Genomic DNA, 16,870 nt, shown 5'->3' with positions numbered 1-16,870 from the left:
TGTCCTACGAAGAACTTGACTTACTGCGAGCCTTCAGGCTGAAATCAAAGGTCACTTCCTCTACAGTGCTGTCTTCAAGCTGGGTTTTTTCTTCAAGCAATGCCTGGCCTATAAGGTGCAGGGCCTGTGTGATACAGGGAAATGTGTTTGTAGACCTCCACAAAGACTTAAATATTTATTACATGAGATTCAACTGATTTAGCATAAAGAAGGTAACGTTTCATACAAACCACACATTTCTTCTGGATCCAACAACAACAAAAGCATTTCTATATGAGCATAAGAAATTATATTTAATACTCATTGTGATGATCTCATATTAAACAGCATTTTTCAATTTAATTAAATTTTATGTCAAATGCAAAATTTGGATCAGATCTGGATTAACCTTAAAATTTAAGCCTGCGCATACACATTAGATTTTGTTCAAACTGGACAGCTTTCAGATGGTTTTCCAACATTGTTTTTTTTGGGGTGAGGGTTTCATGACCGATATAGTGTATGCTTCTGAACACAGGCATTTTCTTGTTAATTTTAAATTGCTGCCAAATGTCGATTCTGGATCAGATCCGGGTTAAACTTGGTTTGACACTAAAACTTCTGACATTGCATAGACGTATTGGTCAGTCCTGACAGGTTTGAGATTATTTTTGATCATTTCCACCCATTGTATAATAAAAGTTCAGCTATTTCACTATTTTAATGTGTGGTTTCTCACCAAAATTATACTAATAATGAAATGTGTACACAGTAGCATGCAAAAGTCTTACAATTCATTCAAATTGTATACTATAATAATTGTATACTATTGTATAATTACAATATTGTATAATATAATTGTATACTATACTATAATTCCAATTTTCAAAAAAGGAGACAAACACCAATTTACAAATTATCGACCAGTTTCTTTGTTACCACAATTCTCGAAAATTGTGGAGAAGCTATTTAATAATAGGTTGGACAAATTTATTAATAAGAATGAATTATTGGCAAGTAGTCAATATGGTTACAGAGCCAACATTTCAACTTCTATGGCACTGATGGAAATAACGGAGGAAATCACTACTGCCATAGACAACAGAAGATGCGCAGCTGCAGTATTCATGGATCTGACAAAAGCTTTCGATACAATTAATCACACTATTTTAATTTCAAAATTAGAAAGGTACGGAATTAGAGGTTTAGTCTTAAATTGGGTTAAAAGCTACCTAGCAAAGAGGAAACAATTTGTAAAGCTAGGAGAATATACATCTGGGAGTCTACACAATACGTGTGGAGTACCACAGGGGTCCATACTGGGACCAAAACTGTTTAACTTGTACATTAACGACATTTGCAAAGTAACTAACAACTTAAAATTGGTCTTATTCGCCGATGATACCACCGCTTTCTGTTCTGGTGAAAGCACACAAGAACTCATTAAAAAGGTCAAGGATGAAATGGTCATATTAAAGTCATGGTTTGACAAGAATAGATTATCTCTGAATTTAAGTAAAACTAAAATAATGCTATTTGGTAATAGTAGAAAGGACATGTACGACCAAATACAAATTAATGGAACGGATATTGAAAAAGTGGAAGAATATAAATTCCTTGGGGTTATAATAGATGAAAAAATGAGTTGGAAATCTCATATTAAATATATACAGCAAAAGGTGGCGAGAAATATCTCTATATTGAATAAAGCAAAATATGTTCTTGATCAAAAATCACTCCACACTCTGTACTGTTCCTTAGTATTACCATATCTAACGTATTGTGTGGAGATATGGGGAAATAATTACAAAAGCAATCTTCACTCACTCACTGTACTGCAAAAAAGATCTGTGAGGATAATTCATAATGCCAAGTATAGAGAATATACAAACCCTTTATTTTTAAAATCACAGATATTAAAATTCGCAGATTTAGTACACTTTCAAACCGCTAGAATAATGTATAAAGTTAATAATAACTCGTTACCCAAAAATCTAATCAAGTATTTCTCAATCAGAGAGGAGAAATATGATTTTAGAGGAAAATTAAACCTAAAACATTTATATGCGAGAACAACGCTGAAAACCCACAGCATTTCCGTGTGTGGAATTAAATTATGGAACGGATTGAGTAAAGAACTCAAACAATGTACAGAGATGAGCAAATTCAAAAAACAATACAAGCAGTTGATGTTTGCTAAATACAAGGCAGAAGAGTCCTGATTGTTCTGTCAGGTTTGTTATTTTATTTTATTTATTTATTTATTTTCTATTTTATTTTATTTTATTTTTTATTTATTTAATTAAATTTTATTTTTTATTTATTTATTTATTTTTATTTATTTATTTATTTATTTATTTTTATAATTTTCTTTGTTGTGTTTAAAAAAAAAAAAAAAAAAGGAAAGGGAAAAAAAAAAGAAAAAAAAAGCTTTGTTCTTATTTATTTATTTATTTATTTAGTATTGTCATCATTATTATTATTATTATTAATGTTCTTTCTTTTTTTGGGGGGAGGGCTATCTCACCGTTATCTATTATGTGTTATCCTGACTATCACTGAAAACATGACATGGAATCCAGGAAGTGAACTACATGTACTGTACAAGATGTAGAATGGATGGGGGGTAGGATTAAATAAGCTTTGCTTCTTCCTACTCCTTTTGGACATGTGGAACTGTCAAAGAATGATTCACGAGATGTATTCCATTGTAACCTTCATGTTCAAATAAACTAAACCAAACCAAACCAATAATCATCTTAATGCCAAAATGGAAGAAAATTATTAAATATACATATAAAATCTATAGTTAAAGGCAGTCATACTGTTATCGTATGCAGTGTAATATAACTCAGCACCATTCCTAAGACTGTGGAAAGGGAACTACCATATTAAAAGACATAAAAGAAACACCTGACCCATGTTATGTTAGAGGAAACTGCCACTCTAGAAGAAAAATAAAAATGAATCGTAATCATTGTCACTGCTAATTCCTGAAACTGTTCTTCTGTTTACTGTTTTACAATTTTAAAATGACTGCAAGTGGTGGCCTAAGACTTTTGCACAGAACTGTATTTTTCTGAATGTTAGCCAATCAGTTCCAAACAACCCGTGGCAATGAGAACATTCTTTGGTCACAAGCAGATCACAGTTCCTTGCAGTTGAATTACCCGCTGGATCATTATTTCCGTCCAGTGAGTGGACTTTTCCTCTGCTGCCCTCTGCAGGACTCGTCTGAGGACATGGATGAGGATGTCACAGCAGAGTAGACGCACAATGCTGGAGAAGGCTGGGCAAAAGGGAGGCGGCACCGGAGGATGCAGAGCTGAGAGCAGACAAACGAGAAGCAACCCTTCAGTACAAGCGATGGGTGTCATAAGTAGGTGAATTACGATAGAAAGTGGGGTCAGAGGAGACATCATCTGCTGCGTTCACCTTTATCTGTGCCCTCCTGAACACGCCTCTTCTTTTGCGACTCTTCAGCCTAGATCAGATCAAAAATTTGAATAAAGTGAGCGATATCCAACTGAGAGCCATTTTAAATTCGCATTAATGACGTGTGGTACCTTGGTGTGCTGCGATCTTGAATAATGATAGAAGAAAGGGTTGAACTGGACCAGATGCTCCTTTTTCACCTCATATAACCCATGTCCTGACACCCCTGGTTTCCTACATACAAAATAAAAAAAACATACTTGTATAAGCTCCTGCCATGAAAACACATCCCACTTGCTGATTCAGAGTCAGTGACATACTTGAAGGTGGCAACTTTGCTGATTACAGACTCCAGACCAGTTTCATGGCTCTCCTGCAAATAATGTGATGTTTAAGTATGTATTTTATGAACTAACACATTGACTCCATAATATAAAGCAAGATAATGTAGCTTACATTATCTGGCAGACCTTTGACCAGACTACTGTGTGCCATGGGTTCAATGCACAGCAGGTGGATGACCTCCCTCATTGTCACGTCCTCTTTGGTCACATTACTGACACCGGGGATATAGCGCTCACCTGGAATAACATTGGTCAGCCGCAGAAGCCATAAATCAACTTAACTAAAAGACTGAACTAAAAAGAAGCAGTACCGACTATGACGATAAGGAGGTACAGCATCTCTTCTGTCAGTCGATTCCACTGCACCAATTCATTCTGTAGATGTAGACACATGTCACTAAAAGATACGTTTAAGCTTCGGACCCTTTGATGACTCACTGAGAAGTGACTTACATGGTCTCTGCTGGAACAACTTCCATTGAAGAAATTAAAGAGCTCAAATCTTAACAAGATCAGCATAAGAAAATGGTTTCCGTCCATTCTAGAAGCAGCAATCTGTAAGACAGAGCTGACCAAGTTACTTCCAAGATCTAACACTTTATATATTCAAATTGAATGTGGAACTTGCAAAGTTGATTGCCCTAAAGGTAGTACAATTTGGACCTCAACCGAAAGTTTTGAAAAAATATGCCTCAAAAGTCAAACAAAACCTGGATTTAAAGAAACACCATTAAGTACGACCTTACCCGAGGTGTCAGTAAGTCTTGAGACTTCAGTTTAGTGAGCAAGACAGGATTAACTCCACAAATGACAAATGTCCTTTTTGTTTTGCGTTTTTGGTGACGCTCCCCCAAAAATGCAAAAGTGTCATGATGACCACAGAACTGTAAGCTGGAATTTACTGATTCCCTCAGAAAGTCTCTTTCTGTTCAATAAAATATGAGCAATGCAATTAATTATCACAAGACTTTATTAACCCTTTGGGGTCCAGGGTAGTTTTCAGGGTTTTTACATACTTTTGTGTTTATTTTGGTACACCTCATATGTTTGACTGTGTGGGTATTTCTTTAATTTTGACATAGCGTGCTAATACGTTGGGCCTAAATTCACCTAAAAACCGAGTAGGGAAAATTTTGCATAATGAACCCTTCTTGAAACTTAGACTGCAAAATCAAAAAATTTATAATTCAAAAACTTACGTACAAATTTAGCAAAATAACAAAGATCAATGTACACTGATTATTAATCATTATTTAACTTAAAATCAGGCAAGGCCAAATCATGTGTCCCATTCCAAAAAAAATGGTTTCTGTCTACTTCAAAAAAGCTAAATATACTGTAAAGGCCCGGTCACACCGCCCAAACTTTTGTGTAGCGTTCCTGGAGCGGTGAAAAAAATTAATCACCGATTGTAACCGCGCACAAAATGGGACAAAAATCGAAAACACGAGCGTTGTCCTAGCGGTGCACCGCTGAAGCTGGCGTTGCTTTAGTGTTGGTTTAACGGTAACGAACATTGGTTTAGTGGTGACGCGAGCGTTGATAAAGCGGCGTTCTGCGCATGCGGGCTGGTGGCATCCTCATAAAGTGCTGGAAGGCTCGTGTATCCTCATTCCTCAGCTCCACCAACAGCTATGTCTCTCCTTCTTCTCTCTCTTCTCCTTCTGTCAACAGCTTGTTGCAATCTGAGGAGGTTCTGATTCTGCTGCTGGACTAGTGCACCAATCATAGCAAGTCTCTCAGCATCCAAGGTAGTACAGTTTTACTGTAACGTTGAGCAAATTCGATATAACTGAGGTCTGCACTGAACGGCTATTCCAAATGGGCTCCTGGTCCATTTCTCCCCGTATTTATAGCCAAATTGTGGTCCCCCTCCGACACCTTCATACCAATGCCAAACCAAAAGTTCATCACCGCAATGGATCGCTGCTTCATTGCTGCTTCAACGCCTGACACCGTTCCAGCAATCCCGTGTCCGCTCATAGAACGCTTACAGCCGCTGCACCAAAGTTTGTGCAACGTTTAATCACTGCCCGGGCAAAGCTGGCGAAGCAGCAGTGGTCCAGCGTTCAAGATTTCTGCGTTGGCCTAGCGGACCCAAGCGTCCACGAACTTGTGTCTGGCGGCGCCAAACTTTGACTGGGCGTTGTTGGAGCGGTGATGAACTTTGCCGTGGAGGAAAATTGCCCGCTCCCCACTGCTCGCAATATTTTGTGCAGCTCAAAACTTTCGGAGCGATAGGAGGGACCATCAGCGGTGGCCGAGCGTATACGGTGTTGCCTTAACGGGGGCCAACTTCTGTTAAACGGTGGTGCGCGGTTACGAGCGGTGATTAATTTTTTTCACCGCTCCAGGAACGCTACAGCAAAGTTCAAGCGGTGCGACCGAGCCTTAACATCCTTGATCATCCAGAGGGAAGTAAGTCCAACACTGGCCTTTCAAAGCCATGGTGTGCATCTTTGCGTCATGTGGACACTTGACGGCATTGTTGTCTCCTTTACCTCTCCTCCTCTCAACCAAACGTCTGTATGTCATGCTTTGCTTCACTGATGGCAAGCTTGTTTCCACCAATAGGAGGGTGGTGTCATGTTTCATTGCCTGTTTACTTTCACTTTGGAAGCGGCAGGCCTCCTGCACTGAAAACGCTTGCAAATAAGAACATGATGAGAAAATCACGGTAAACATGAATCAAATTTTTGAATCGAGTTTTGCTTGACCTATTATCACCATTTAAAGACTCATTGACAGACTGAATAAGGAACTGAGAAAGGGAGCATTTGTGTGGCTGCACCATCAGGCTACACCGCCTATTATGCCCTATTTTGGTGAGGTCCAAACTCCTTTTGGAGAGTTAATTCCAGCAACACATTTTGAACAATTTATATTTGGAACAAATTAATTCACTTTTCATGATTTTTAACAATGTTTTGAAATTTTTAATAGACTATGTTCAACTAGGGCTCCACTGTAGGAAGGAGGACGGTGGAAATCGCTATCACAACAAGCGAGAGAAATAAACCAACCTGAAGCATGAGTATGTCTTTATCGTACATCTCGTCTCTGCATTTTACATCTTGATAGTAGTACACCTAACCATGGAATACAAACAGGAAACAACAATTCTTATTGAATTTTTTCAGAGAACCCAGACTGAGTATTATCTGTCAAGAAATATGTGCATCTCACCTGACTGACCAAAGAGAGCCCGTTCCTGCGCCACATTTCAGCTGATACCTGTGCAGCCAGCACCACACAGCGCAGAGGATGCTCGGCCAGCGTGACAAAGTCGTAACATTCCTGCTAGGAAGAAGGAAAACAAGAAATTCTTCAAAATATTGACAATTTATTTCTCACAGGACAACTTTCCAACAGATTCTATAAAATATCAAAGACCGATCTAAAAAATGTAGGATTATTATTTTGGTGTTAATCACAATATTGGGGGGAACTATGGTACTGGGCAGAGGTATGCACTCTCCGAGTACTTCTCTAGTTTGTAAATGACGATTTTTTACGAGCTACATTTCCAACAAACGCTGTCATTTTATTCAAGGACTCATGATGCACTGGACTACTTCTACTATACACTACTTCCTCCTTGTTCTTCCCATCCTCAGTAAACCTTGCCAGCCAGGGGAAATTGACTCCGCCGATTCTTGCTGGCTATCATTCATCAGCTCGAAGGAGGAGCAATCACATGAATTAACCCACTCTAATTTGACTGTCTTTACATGAATGTACTGTTGAATGAGCAAGCATGCCATGTTTTTGACTTTATGGATTATTTTCAGTCTTTCTATTCATTTCAAGAAATTCCTTCAACTGTCCTTCTGGGACCTACCACGAAGAACTGCGAAAGACCATTGGGTGTTTCTTTGACACACAACAAGATGATGATGATGATTTAATAATTGTAATATTAAAATGTAATATTAAAATGGTGCGTCCTGAACATGGTGTCGTGCGTGACTCACAATCTCAATTCTAAGCAAATCATGATTCACATTTGCAAAATCATACAGCCCTAATAGCTACAAAATCAGAACAAGTTGACTTACTTTGTCCCACAGTTGATCATATAATCCATTCTTGCAGACAAGTACATACAAGCCTAGAGACGACAGAAGACATAGGAATAAATTCACAGAAAATACACAAAATACAAATACACTTAAATATACACTCTCCTCCAAAAGTCTGGGAAGACCTTCAGGTGTTCCCAAAATTTTGGAGGGGAGTATAAGTTCATCCCACCTGCTAGCAGCCTAGAGAGGGGTAGATGTATGCTGACAGGCTCCTGAGACACTTTGTAGGGCCGAACATTGAGGATCTGTTTGCACATGTAGTTGTCTGCCGCCTCCCTGCGGAAGGGCTGATTATTGCATTGCTGCAAGAGTTTGTGGCAATCTCGGAAAGCTTCCAGCAAGATCTTGTCCTAAGTAAGAAATTAAGAGAAAAAAAAATACTTTATTGTATATTGGGGGAAAGTGGGATTCAATGGTTGACAACTCACATCGGAGGAGCACCACTCCTGAAACATAGCGAGAATGTGTCGGAGCTGGATCTGAAGGGTGAAGCCGGCTTCCCACTCTGGCTCCACTGCAATATGTTGACCAAACTGACGCTCCACCTCCTCCATACCCTGGAGAACAAAGGTCAAAATTCAGCATTGATCATTTATTTATATCATTACCATACTGACTCTAATATAAGATGCACTGCACATAACACTACCCCTGCTTTTGAAGACCATTAAATCCATTTAAAATGTTTTCAATAACAGTGACATAAGTAATAAATATGGTAGAATGCAACAGAAAATGATCATATTTCTAGTCTTTTATTCGGGTCAATATAGTATATAGACAAAAGTAAAGTGAAACTGGCAAAAAATTGTCGAAAACATTTCGGTATACTGATTATGATTCAACAGGAACTATGGCCCCATTGTTGGACAATGCAATGTCACGCATTGCGATAAATTACCTGCATGCATTTGAGAAGGCCAAGAAAGGCATTGAATCCTTCTATGAACTGTTTCCGGAGTTTAAAATTCCATGTGGAGGGTTTACTAATCAGGATATACCTAAAGAGAAGATACATGTCATGAGGACGAAACCGGAAGAGTCATTAACAAACAACTTGCTAAAACGGTTCAAATTACCTGAGGTCATGGAAAACGACCTGGATGCGGGAAAACTTGTCAGAGTTGTAGCCCAAGAAGAAGAAACGATTGTTAACATCCAGATGCTCCAATAGCAGCGCCATCACTGTATTAACAATCCTTGTAATGACGTTTGTTTCCTCGATAAGGTATCTCGCCTGCATGAGACCATGGAAACAAGGCACAGACATAAATGTGCAATGTTCTCTAAATAGTAATCATTTTTTATCTTATTCTGGATGCGTCAAGAATGTTTGTGTACTCACCAGTGTAGGCACAGTGAAGATCTGAACCGACAGTGCAGTGATGGAAATACTCCTGTCATGATCATCATCGATGAAGTTATTCTGCAGATCCTTATAAAGCTGGAAAGACCACATACTCATAAATCATGTAAAAAAAAAAAAAAAGTCATTCTTATACTCATATTACCTAATATAGTAGACATGATAAGCAATAATATGACATAACTCACCGTTAGAATTGGGAAAGTTCCTTGTTGTTATAGTATCTCGAAAGTAACGCGAGTCGATTGCATAAAAAAAAAGATCCATCCATCCTCACTCTGACGTTTGTCACTTGACTGATATACAGGGCAGCCAGTCTAACATTAATCTGCCATATAGACATAAACTCTGACAATACTTCCAGGTTGTTTTAAATTACATTGTGCACCACACATGTGCAGGCTACGGGATCTCTGAAGTGACACAAGAGACTGACAGTGCTTTAACACTACTGCAGCAATTTACCGAGCTAACTAGTAGCCTAACTAGTAGCCTCCAATTTATTTATTCTACACTAAAGAATAGGTTTGAAACTGAGTGGGGAAGAAGGACCAAGTAAAAAGCCAAGAACGCACCATTGCCAAACGAAATGGGAGAAGAACTTTTTTCGCCCCACTATGTCATGTCGAACTCTTCATCCATGGCTGACTTAATTAATTGTTAATGCCTCAACAATGAAACATTACTGAGGCCTTGACCAGAATACTACAAATAGGCCATAGTCATAGGGTGAGATATTTGAACCACGATGTCGCGAGGGCCGCCTCTACTAAATTTTATTTAAAACATTCATTATTTTACCTTTGTGAACTCAACTGCAAACAGCCTCTTGAATTCAGTCTCCATTAGTATGCTACAGAAAATCAGCTCATGTGTCATCTTACGAGCTCCTGTAAGATAACAAAAAGGAAAATCTCATTGTCAGCACATTCATTCAAATAATCCATAACCTCTGGTTTAATGAAACACACCTTTGTACAATTTGGAATCAAGCAACATGAGTCTGCTGATGCAGCACAAGCTGGTCTGCTCTTTGCTGGGCTCAAGTGCTACCCTGCAGAAGGCCTGTCTGAAGCCCACTGCACAACACACACACACTCAAGATCACATGATGAACAACCAAGCATGTACAACTGAGCCCTTTAACACCGAGATTACAGTTTATACAGCAATGACAAATACAGCAGAACCTGAATAACTGATGATCTTTTGGAACCAGGAGCCGAGGCGCAGGGCGAATGTTTGGTGAGCCATGACAGTCGAGTGCAGGACCTCAACACGCAGAGGCTGCAGGGAAATGTGCTCTGAGTTGTACTGCAAGACACACACATAATAACATTTAAGGTCACTGTACTGATTTATGCTCATTTAACAAGTGCCAAAGAGTGAGAGGTTAGGTTGTCATTTCTGGCACTTGCAGTAGTTTTACACAAAACAAACATACCGTACATGAGTTCCACAAAACTTCATGTGAGGGAGCAAAGTTACACTTTCATCGCTAGTTTGCTAGTTTCAAAAATGCATCAATTTACACAAAACTCTGTCATGGACAGGTACAATGGGGGACCAAAGGTAAAGGTTTGTTGCTCACTGTTTTCCTGATTTTCATTACGTACAGTAAGTATCTGTACAGAACCGGCGAGCCGGAGTTGAGGGGATTCGTTTTTTCTTAGTTCCTAGTTCTTTCTTAGTTGGTTAGTTAGTTGGTGAACTAATACGACCCAAAAACAGATTTCTCTTAAAACTTAGATGAGACTGAGAGGCCTTGCTTGTTTTGTTTTGATTAAAGTTAGGATTACACAAAAACTACATAAGAGATGACATTGAAACTTTAAAGTAGAGGGCAATCCTGAAGCAAAGTGTTAATTATTATTATTATTTTTTCCCTTTAAATCGCACCCAGCTATCTAGCTAGTTAGTGTCACACAAAAATATATATAACATTAAAAATAGGGCTGTCAAAAGTTTCACATTTCACATTCATATCACATTAATTAAGACATGACTAATCACCATTTGCAACTACGTCTGAAATATGACAATTTTTAATGTATTGTATTAACAGAAAGATAAATGACAGGACAGGATTATGTATATTTGTACGTATTAACAGCACCAAATGAACTGAACATTTAAATCAAGCTAAATGATCCCACACATCTAACAAATCTAACACAAGTCTCGGTAATAGTAGCAGAACATTGGAATCACTCTTTAACTGTTATTATGAGCTATGAGGGGTTGCATTCAAAGACACCATGTAACTTGAGTTGAATTCACGTACTGAGTGTATTTATAGCAAATTGTAATTCCACAAGTACATGTTTTCCACGTAACAGCATGTTAGAGGTTGAGACAAGATGTTATGTTTTGTAGTTAAGTTAAACAGTTGTTATGGATGTTATGTAGTTGAATGTTACAATTACATAACAGATTCACAAATCTTTTGGCAGATGGGTGGAGTACAGCCATCGTATGTTTTGAACACAGGGAGTTAGTTGTTACTGCTCAAAAAAATTGTTAGCAGGCAAGTACAGTATGTTTTGATTCCAGTTCTTGAGTTAGTACGATGCACTACCTGGAGAAAGCTGCCCACCGAACAATATTTTTTCACATTTGTTTTGGACCTAATGGGTCAAATTCTGCACAACAAAAACTTGCTTGGGGTGGCAGTTTTCACCCACTTGACGCATTGCCCCCGCCTGTGGGACTGGAGTAACATCAGCACATCATTATTTTTCAATTTATTGAGTCTGATTGTTCAGTTTTGACAAAATTCTGTTCTCAAGTATCATTCTATGCATCTTCATATGTGACCAGTATTTACCTTGATGTGGTCTTTGGCTTGCTGACATGAGTCCAGACTTCCTCTCTTTACTGCTCGCCGACCCTGTACAGTGTAGTTAAGACATGCTTGGATTATACAGTACGTGATGATTTGACGGTGATATTGATGTGACATCACTAGTTGGCAATACAGTAGTCCCTCGCTACATCGCAGGTCGAACATTGCTTCCACACTCTATCGCAGTTTTTAAAAAAATTAATGAATAAATAAATGATCACTGTTTCGTGGTTGACTATGGCCCATTATTAGTCAAAAATATGAAAAACACGTCATATGTAGTATTCTGGTCACTAGTTAGTTATCCTCCCATTCCGCGTGGAAGTGGTAGGTCATTGGCTTCGTACTTTGTCCTTCACAACTACATTTGAAATCCTCTCTTAAGTTTATCTATCCATCCATTTTCCTCCGCTTATCCGGGTCTGGGTCGTGGGTGCAGCAGTCTCAATAGAGAAGCCCAGACTTCCTGGTCCCAGGCCAACTCCTCCAGCTCCACCGGGAGAACACCAAGGCGTTCCCAGGCCAGCTGTGAGACGTAATCCCTCCAGCGTGTCCTAGGTCTGCCCTGGGGCCTTCTCCCGGCTGGGCATGCCCGGAACACCTCACCAGGGAGGCATCCGGACTAGATGCCCAAGCCACCTCAACTGGCTCGGTGACAAAGGGCAGCCTTGGCGGAGGCCAACGTTCACTGGAAACAGACTTGACTTACTGCTGGCAATGTGAATCAGACTCCTGCTTCGGTTGCACAAGGACCAAATGGCACGTAGTAGCGCGCCACCAGTCCCGTACACCCGGAGCACCCCCCACAGGATGCTGCGAGGGACACGGTCAAATGCCTTTTCCAAGTCCACAAAGCACATGTAGACCGGTTGGGTAAACTCCCAAGTAACCTCCAGTACCCTTGCAAGAACGTAGAGCTGGTCCAGTGTTCTGCGAGCAGGACGAAAACCACATTGCACCTCCTGTAGCAGAGGTTCAATTAACGGTCGTACCCTTCTCTCCAGCACCCTGGAATAGACTTTTCCAGGGAGGCTGAGGAGTGTGATCCCCCTATACTTGGAACACACACTCTGGTCACTCTTCTTGAAAAGGGGGACCATCAATCCAGTCTGCCCATCCAGAGGTACTGTTCCTGACTTCCACGCAATGTTGAAGATATGTGTCAGCCAAGACAGTCCCCTCAACATCCAGAGCCTTAAGGAATTCAGAAACTCTTAAGTTTAAAATAAATAAATTGGAGGATAACCATACTGTAGTTAGCTCACTAGCATGCTACGCCTAAAGCCGTGGCCATCTCGTGTCCCTGCACGGATCCCATAGCCTGCGCATTTGAAATGTGGTGTAAATAATAGGAGTGTAAAAGGTGACTACAGGGGTGTCATTTCATGTGTACAGGGTTCTAATGATGGTAAAAATCTTATTTAGAAGGTCATAAGCAGGTTTTCTATGCTCCAACTACAAAAATATTTCATTTATTGATATAAATTTAGCGGAAATTCACATACTGCGGTCGGGGCTAGAACCAATTAACCGCAACAAACGAAGGACAACTGTAATACAATAAGAAGATGAGTTAAACCTCCTTGTCGATAAGTGCTGTGTGAGTCTGTGCCTCCGCCTGGTCACAGTTAACAGACCGCTGCAGGGTGTAGATCACATGGTCGTACGAATGGTGCTCGTCGTTGTACAGCACACAGAAGTACATGTTGTCTCTTTCCCTGCACAAATGCAGAAATGTTCCGTTAAAGTTGCTGCTTTGCTTACTGAGTTAATGTGAAATTCAGGGAAGACATACTCAGGTTGGAGTTGATGTGAAAGCTGACGGTCTTCCGCCCAGTCGAGGAAGTCTGTGAAGTAGTTCAGCAATACCCGGAAGAGCATCTCGACACGATCGCACAATTCAGGCTCCAACGTGCACTCATCCTGCAGAGACAAGATTCAAAACAAAACATAAACACTAAGATATTTTTAAGATATACAATGGTACCTCGGTTCACGTCCGCCACGTTTAGCGCGTTTAGTGGTTAACATCCTAAATTTTTGTTAAAATATTGCCTTGGCTTGCGTTCGCCCGCTTGATTAGCGTCAAATTGGGGCGCATAAGAAAGTGTTGTGTCTGTGCTTCGTTTGTTTACGCAGCCATCTTGGATCACGCCTCTAGACAAAATCTCGCAATACTTAGTTCACTCTTAGCTAGGACATCCTGTAAGGCACTTATAGTACATGTAATGCAATGAAGTGGCCAAAACAATGGACCCTCGCATGGATGACTGTCTGTGCATTTTTTCAGTGAGTGTGACAAACTCTAAATAAGCCACTAGAGTCCAAAGGAGCTTGCAATTTGTTCAACAATAAGTACCACCCTGAAGAATAACCACGTACCGTAAATCACGGTGTATAAACCGCACCCATGTATTAACCGCACCCCCATTTTCAGGCTCACGGCGGGGGAAAAAAAAAAGTTTTGTTCATAAATGCTTGCCAACTCTTTCATCTCAAATCAACATGCGTAAAGGTACTAAGCAATTTCAAAAAGAAGAAGAAAGGAGAAATCTGCCGACCATCAATTCATCTGCAATGGAATTCATGAAGCGCATTTGGGAATAGCCATCTGTGGGTCAGACAGTTGCTTTGACTTTAGCGCCCTCTGCTATACAGTTGCTGAAAATGCTTGTGTATGCAATTCCTTTCTAACTTATCTGACTGCTGTGTGATTCACACAGTGAAACGATCTCTATATACACTGAAGCTAACTTAAGCTTCCATTAAAACATTGCAGATGATGTAAAATACAATACAACGTTGGAGTTTATTCAAATTCACACTGAAGCAATGCAGCATTATGTGTTATGTACAATACATGGATAACTGATCCACATGCGCAGAACGCCGCTTTATCACCGCTCGCGTCACCGCTAAAGCCCCGGTCACACCGCCCAAACTTTGCTGTAGCGTCCCTGGAGCGGTGAAAAAAATTCATCACCGCTCGTAACCACGCACCACCGTTTAACAGAAGTTGGCACCCGTTAAGGCAACGCCGTATACGCTTGGCCACCGCTGATGGTCCCTGCTACCGCTCCGAAAGTTTTGAGCTGCACAAAATATTGCCAGCGGTGAGGAGCAGGCAATTTTAGTTAATCACCGCTCCAACAACGCCCAGTCAAAGTTTGGCGCCACTAGACGGAAGTTCGTGGACGCTTGGGTCCGCTACGCCAACGCAGAAATCTTGAATGCTTCGCCAGCTTTGCCCGGGCCGTGATTAAACGTTGCAAAAACTTAGTTGGAGCGGCTGTAAGCGCTTTACGAGCGGACACGGGATTGCTGGAACAGTGTCAGGCGTTGAAGCAGCGATCCATTGCGGTGATGAACTTTGGTTTGCCGTTGGTATGGAGGTGTTAGAGGCGGAGCATAATTTAGCTATTAATACGGGGAGAAATGGACGAGGAGCCCATTTGGAATAGCCGTTGAGTGCAGACCTCAGTTATATCGAATTTGCTCAAAGTTACAGTAAAACTATACTACCATGGATACTACCGTGGAATGAGCCTTCCAGCACTTCATGAGTGTAGTGTTTGCAGACACATTATATTTTTACTGCTACATGTTGACCAGTAGAGGGCACTGTGGGACTGCGAATGGGACAACAGTTGTGTGAGTGTGGATCTGTATGATGCATGCGAGCAGACCTGGCGATTAAAGTCATAAATAACTAGTAGGCTTGTTTATTTGACACCACCCACAGAACAATGAGGATGCCACCAGCCCGCAAGCGCAGAACGCCGCTCTATCAACGCTCGCTACCGTTAAACCAACACTAAAGCAACGGCGCCTTCAGCGGTGCACCGCTAGGACAACGCCCGTGTTTTCTATTTTTTTTCCCATTTTGTGCGCGGTTACAAGCGGTGATGATTTTTTTCACCGCTCCATGGACGCTACAGCAAAGTTCGGGCGGTATGACCGGGGCTTAAACCAACGTTCGCTACCGTTAAATCAAGGCTAAAGCAACGCCGGCTTCAGCGGTGCACCGCTAGGACAACGCCCGTGTTTTCTATTTCTTTTTCCCATTTTGTGCGTGGTGACGAGCATTGTCGAAATTCGGCCCCCTCTTCCTACCGTTCGAAGGACGCTACAGCAAAGTTCAGGCGGTGTGACCGGGCTTGTACGAGTGATCTTCCGCTGAAGCGTTGTAGAAGCGTCTGATATTATTTTTCGGTCCGAGTCTGGTCACAGATCTGTCATCATGTATAAACCGCACCCCGATTTTTTGCTTCTTACCGGTGGAAAAAAGGTGCGGTTTATACACCGTGATTTACGGTAATCAAGTGAGCTAATATTGCCAAAGGAGTAACAGTGTTAACCAAACAGACAGCACAAAACATGGAAGGTGTTCAGAAGTTGTTGCTGTTGTGAAACAACGGCTCACGGGAGCTAGCCAGAGCTAACCTGCTGTCTGCACGAGGCTGCTGGATCTACACAGAAAATGGCTGCAACGAGTGAGTCTGTTGCTGAATTTAAAACAAGCAGAGGCTGGTTCGAAAATTTCAAAAAGAGCAAACATAGAGTGCAATTGTCAGGCATGGCGAGTTTGTGCATAATTTTGCGACGGGTGTCCACTGCAGGTAAAATAATGTTAAATGTTCATTTCTCAATTTCATTTATGTCATACTTGGGGTATTGTTGTTTGAATGTAAACTGTGCATGTTAGAAAGCCTTTAACATACCTATCTACATAGATTTTTTGTGCAACATGAGTGTAGTAACATTTTTAAAAAAAGGTGCAGCATTCCCTCCAAGCATAATCTCCTCTCCTCCTTTT

General features: G+C 40.7%; 1 protein-coding gene across 2 annotated transcripts in view; it reads right to left on the bottom strand.

Annotated features, from left to right (window-relative positions):
- ubr1 (ubiquitin protein ligase E3 component n-recognin 1) overlaps positions 1-16,870 on the bottom strand; it is a 35,444-nt gene that overhangs the window by 12,724 nt on the left and 5,850 nt on the right. The window contains exons 5-26 of one of the 2 annotated variants that reach the window (XM_054796219.1): positions 13,850-13,977; positions 13,634-13,772; positions 12,037-12,099; positions 10,400-10,523; positions 10,181-10,288; positions 10,011-10,099; positions 9,189-9,287; positions 8,923-9,080; positions 8,745-8,844; positions 8,272-8,400; positions 8,013-8,193; positions 7,817-7,869; positions 6,945-7,058; positions 6,782-6,847; positions 4,212-4,313; positions 4,070-4,133; positions 3,871-3,995; positions 3,735-3,787; positions 3,546-3,648; positions 3,415-3,463; positions 3,150-3,304; positions 25-124 (exon numbers count right to left, since the gene is read on the bottom strand). In XM_054796219.1, coding sequence (XP_054652194.1) covers positions 25-124; positions 3,150-3,304; positions 3,415-3,463; positions 3,546-3,648; positions 3,735-3,787; positions 3,871-3,995; positions 4,070-4,133; positions 4,212-4,313; positions 6,782-6,847; positions 6,945-7,058; positions 7,817-7,869; positions 8,013-8,193; positions 8,272-8,400; positions 8,745-8,844; positions 8,923-9,080; positions 9,189-9,287; positions 10,011-10,099; positions 10,181-10,288; positions 10,400-10,523; positions 12,037-12,099; positions 13,634-13,772; positions 13,850-13,977 — 2,302 coding nt within the window. The remainder of the gene's footprint in view (positions 1-24; positions 125-3,149; positions 3,305-3,414; positions 3,464-3,545; positions 3,649-3,734; positions 3,788-3,870; positions 3,996-4,069; positions 4,134-4,211; positions 4,314-6,781; positions 6,848-6,944; positions 7,059-7,816; positions 7,870-8,012; positions 8,194-8,271; positions 8,401-8,744; positions 8,845-8,922; positions 9,081-9,188; positions 9,288-10,010; positions 10,100-10,180; positions 10,289-10,399; positions 10,524-12,036; positions 12,100-13,633; positions 13,773-13,849; positions 13,978-16,870) is intronic. The other variant, XM_054796220.1, reaches the window with a different exon arrangement.

The sequence above is a fragment of the Dunckerocampus dactyliophorus genome, chromosome 13 (genome assembly GCF_027744805.1).
Source record: "Dunckerocampus dactyliophorus isolate RoL2022-P2 chromosome 13, RoL_Ddac_1.1, whole genome shotgun sequence".
Taxonomy (NCBI): domain Eukaryota; kingdom Metazoa; phylum Chordata; class Actinopteri; order Syngnathiformes; family Syngnathidae; genus Dunckerocampus; species Dunckerocampus dactyliophorus.
The sequence above is the reverse complement of the archived record's forward strand: the minus strand, read 5'-3'. Positions and strand labels throughout refer to the sequence as shown.